Genomic DNA, 4,553 nt, shown 5'->3' on the forward strand with positions numbered 1-4,553 from the left:
TGGCTGCCAGCAGCTGCAGCGGAGCAGGCACTGCCAGGCATCAGCTGCCTCAGCAGCTCCCCAGGCACATCCAGTCCAAGCAGAGCAATGTCTCCCTTGCCCAGGGCAGGAGCTGGGCTCCCTCCTAGACCCTGATGGGCTAATGCTGCCTGGAGACGAATCCAGGCAGAGCTGGTGTCCACACTCACCATTAAAAGTGCTGCCTCTTCCAGACACCCTCCTGCTACACTGCTTCAATGACCCCCCTCCCTGTCTTTGCACAGAGAATTACCCCCTGGGAAAAGTGATGTCTCAGCCCTCCCTGGAAGCAGCACTGACCTCCAACTGTCTGTGACCACAGCGGGGGACTCCTCCCGCTCCAAACCCTCTCCAAATGTTCCTCTCAGAATGCTCCAGGCCCACACTGGCCTGCTCCTTCCTTGCCAATGACCCAGGAGGCACATCACACCTGGACTCTTTTGCCACGGTGGTCTCTGTTTCCTTTTCCTACCTCTGCCTTCTGGGACAGTTCCTCAAAGGAAGAATGAGCTTCCCTATTTCTGCTTCCTGACATCTGACACTGCTACAGTCTGTTTAAAATGCCAGTTAACGTGCACAGCTGCTCTGTAGGTGCCCCATATTGAAGAAGTGGTGAACCTGGGTTTCTTAAAACACTTAACACTGGACACGCGGGAAGAGAGGACAGTGCTGAGCTCTGAACAGGAACAGCAAAGACTCACAGACAAGCCTCTGGCTTTGCTGACAGTGATGGCTTTAGGCCTCTGTCAGGTGCTTCTCAGCCCAGTCAAGTTGTCACCTGCCACTGTAATGCTGCAGGCTGGTGGGCCTGGGTTAGTCGCAACAGCAGGCAGGGCAAACTCAGGCATTCACAAGCCATGTTCGAGGCACTGACGCAACTACATTAATCAGTATAGGCTGATACAAGTCTACTTGATCAGATCCTCCTGTTCATTCCTCAAATGAGTCTGAGGGCTTCCATGCTTCCAGTATCCAACCTGTCCCAGCATATGGAGAAAGCAGAAATCACATGAGCAGGACACAACCCTCCAAAGTGGGGCCCTCCAGGGACGCATGCTCGCAAGCCAGCCCTGCCAACACGGTCCACTGTGCCCCACAGACACCATTTAGCATTCCCCTTGGCAGCTGCCAAGCAGAAAGTGCTCTGTCACCACCTCGTGACGTGAGCTCATCAGCCTGTCTCCCAGGACAGTCACAATGAGCTCTCTAATTTTTCTAAAGCACTAACACCACATTCACGTCCAATGAGCAACTGCTGATCCAGGGCCATGCTCTGCTGTGTCCTGACACCCTTGTACAGCCCCTCACTGCCCGCTCCCCGCTTGTTTTATTTCAGGTTGCTGGACCCAGAGCCACAACCCCTCCCTCTGCCCTGGGCAACGCCAACTTTTCCACCCTTTAAACAATGCTTTTGCAAGAGCTTCCTGTGTTCATTCAGGTTTCCTTTTCCCACACACTGGCCTGGCTGCTCTGGCTCTCCTCTTACCATCCATACACCAGGATCACGTCGTTGTCATTTATCTTCTCAAAGGCAGACCTTGAAATGGCTTCAGCTGCCAGAAGAATCTTCTCCCGCAGGTATTTGTCGATAGTGTCCTGCAGCTTCTCCTTCGCCTGGGGAAACAAGTGCCATTATGTACAGCACAGCCTCCCCACACCATGGATGCTCTGTCGTCCCTTGCAGCCTGGTAGGGCTGTGGGCTCAGCCCTGCCCTATTCCCAGCCAGACTGTTTGCTGAATGGCACCTTCCCCTGGGACAAGAGCTCTGCAGAACATATGGGACCACTCCTGACTCAGCACAATCCTCCCAGCAGACCATGGTGCCTCACCATGTGTTTGAGCTGCCATCAGGCCCCTCCCCAGCTCTGTCCATTGTTTCCTCTGCAACTCCTGGGTCAATTGCTCTGGTCACCCCATCGAGATTTTACTGCTCATACTCTCCAGCTTGACTCCTCTCAGCCCACCAACCATGCAGCCTCAGGGGTTCTCCTGATGCTCACCAGCCTCTTGCCCCTTGCTCCACAGCCACCAGGCTCCTGGGGAACTTTTTGCATGGGACATAGCTGAGCACTGAAAAACCACATTCTTCTTCATCTGTGACTTCACTGATACTGCCAGTAAAACACCACCCTGGTGCCTGCTGCGCACAAGAAGCCACTCACCTCTTCCTCTCGCAGGGTGTCAGGTAGGCATGAAATTTCCTTCTTAAGGAACTTAATGGCATTGCCCATGCTGGCTGAAAGGGGCCGGCACTGGTTCAGGAAGCTGCAGAGAGGAAATCTGCTTAGCTCCAGAGCAGCCAGGAGCACAGGACAGGAAGAGGGAGGGTGCAGGTGGGCTGGGGATGGTGGACTGGGACGTAGAACCCAGAGCCCCAGTAAAGTGAGCCCAAGTTTGGGTGGACACCAAGTCAGAGAGGCAATGGATGGATCACACTCAGTGGAACTTCAGTCCTTCCGCTCCAGCACCAGAAGCCCTCACCTGATGTGTGGCTTCAGCTTGGCCACTAGGTCCCTTGCCAGCTCCTCATTGGGGGGAGTTGAGTAATCCCGGATCAGCTAAGACAAGAAGGAAGAGAGCATGAGCTCAGGGCACCTATCCCTTCCAGCTAGGCAAGGCATGCAACCACGCTCACACAACAGGCTGCAGACCAGCCAGGAATCTGTACTGCACAGCTTGACACGCTTTCACAGTGGGGTAAAGGGGTGCTCCAGGAACCCAAATCTGCAGTGGTAACACCAGAATGGGATACCAGCAGGGCCCAGGCCTGGAAACAGTCAGAAGGAAAAGGCTGAAGATGGCCAAGCACCGACAAAGCCTCGATAGTCAGGGAACAGGAGGAGATGCCTGTGCCTGTGCCCACCACTGCCTGGTGAGCACAGGTAGCTGCTCACATACCTGTTTGAAGACTTCCAGCAAGGCGATGCAACGGGCATTGGAGCCATTGATGATGCCCTGGGAGTACTGGAGGCCAAGGCGCACCACAGCCGGGTGAATTACAGTGGAGGGGATGCTGCAGGGACAAATATGAGAATGCTGCCAGCAGGGGTCCTCTACAGCCCAGGAACAACCAACCCATTGCCAGGCCTCCAGTCAAACAACCTAAGGGGTGGCCCAAGACAGCCCCTATTTGCTCTGTGACCTGAGGAGTCAGGCTAAGCCCACAGCACCCTCTCCCGTGGCCCTGCGCTGCTCGAGGGCAGCTCTCCTCACCCCTAGCCACTGCTCCTCAAAGAAGCAAAAAGGGTCCCCCACCACCCCATCAAGCCTATCCCACATGCAAGACCACGATACCCTTTCACTTCAGCCATTTTGCAGCCATACTAGCCAAAACAGAGCCCAGTGATTGCCAGGGGCCTGGGCTGGGAAGGCCACATACCTCATCTGCTCTGTCAGTGGCTTCTTCCGGCTGTACTGATGCAAGTGGGAAAACAGGTTGACCTTGGTGCCATAGTCCTGCCTCAGAGGTACCTATAGCCAAACATTGATGATGACTTAGCCAAAGCCGCCGTACAGCCCTGCTTGCTCCAGCACCACCGATCACACCCAGCACTCACTTGCAGCACTCCAGAAGTCCTCTCTGCCCAGGAGAGAGCAGACCCTAGTCCCACCATGTGCATAGCCTGACCCCCACCATGCACACCTGCAGCATGACTGCCCTGAAGCATGCAGCTTGTTACTCAGCCCTCCTCCTACCTGCTGCCGCTCCAGCTTCTTGGCCAGTTTCCTCTGGGCAGTAGGATCATCCATCTGCATGTGCTCCGGCAGCCGCTTTACCACTGTGAGGGTAGTGGGGAGGGTGATGTGAGGTGGTGCCAGCCTGGTGCAGCCCCAAGGCCCAGCCATACTCCTCCAAAACTCAGGGAACACACAGCATGGCAGTGCCCACAGCACTATGGAAGGGTTGGCTGCCCACCCCACACCCCTTCCCTCCTTGCTTACCCACCCTCTACACCCTGTGGTGACAATAGCTTTACCGGACTGGGGCTCGGTGGGGGTCAGCCTGGGCTTGGCTGCTGTGGCTGCCTGGCTCAGCTCCGCTTTCTTGGCCTGCTTCTGGGCCCGCTCAGCCTCCTGCTTGGCCCGGCGCTCTGCTCGCAGCTCAGCTTTGCTTTTGCCCCCTGCAGGCTTCTCACCATCGTTTGGGCCATCAGCCAAGGCTGGGGGAGATGTGGGGTGAGCAGCTACTGCAGGAGATGGAAGAGGGAAGTCAGTGCCCAGCCTCAATCACCGTGAGATGTAGCCCAGAATATGGAGCAGCCTGTGGCAGGGAGACCCTCCTCTGTGCACGGGTCTTTGTTGGGAGGGGCAGATGGGAATACACCCCACGTTGTCCTGCACCTTGCCACAACCCCTGCACAGCTGACATGGGACCACTAGGCCAGCCCCGTGTTGAGGAAGGGAGGAGACTGTCCTGTCTGCATCCCAGTCCCCACAAGCACACAGGCACTTGAGGTAGTGAGGCCCGGAGCTTGGGTGAAGGGAGGTCCTGCTGCAGCCTCCCGTAACTGGAGGACGCTCCTGGCTCAGGCTG

At 56.4% G+C, this 4,553-nt stretch overlaps 1 protein-coding gene across 1 annotated transcript in view; it reads right to left on the reverse strand.

Moving 5' to 3' along the window:
• The window catches only part of EIF2B4 (eukaryotic translation initiation factor 2B, subunit 4 delta, 67kDa), a gene marked incomplete at its 5' end in the record, with an annotated part of 5,268 nt that extends 1,062 nt beyond the window's left edge, over positions 1-4,206 (reverse strand). Inside the window, 7 exons of the mRNA XM_010018787.1 lie at positions 1,505-1,632; positions 2,182-2,284; positions 2,501-2,577; positions 2,918-3,032; positions 3,399-3,490; positions 3,716-3,798; positions 3,997-4,206. Coding sequence (XP_010017089.1) covers positions 1,505-1,632; positions 2,182-2,284; positions 2,501-2,577; positions 2,918-3,032; positions 3,399-3,490; positions 3,716-3,798; positions 3,997-4,206 — 808 coding nt within the window. The remainder of the gene's footprint in view (positions 1-1,504; positions 1,633-2,181; positions 2,285-2,500; positions 2,578-2,917; positions 3,033-3,398; positions 3,491-3,715; positions 3,799-3,996) is intronic.
• Between the last annotated feature and the right edge of the window lie 347 nt (positions 4,207-4,553).

This window comes from Nestor notabilis, unplaced genomic scaffold (genome assembly GCF_000696875.1).
Source record: "Nestor notabilis isolate BGI_N333 unplaced genomic scaffold, ASM69687v1 scaffold28747, whole genome shotgun sequence".
Taxonomy (NCBI): Eukaryota; Metazoa; Chordata; class Aves; order Psittaciformes; family Psittacidae; genus Nestor; species Nestor notabilis.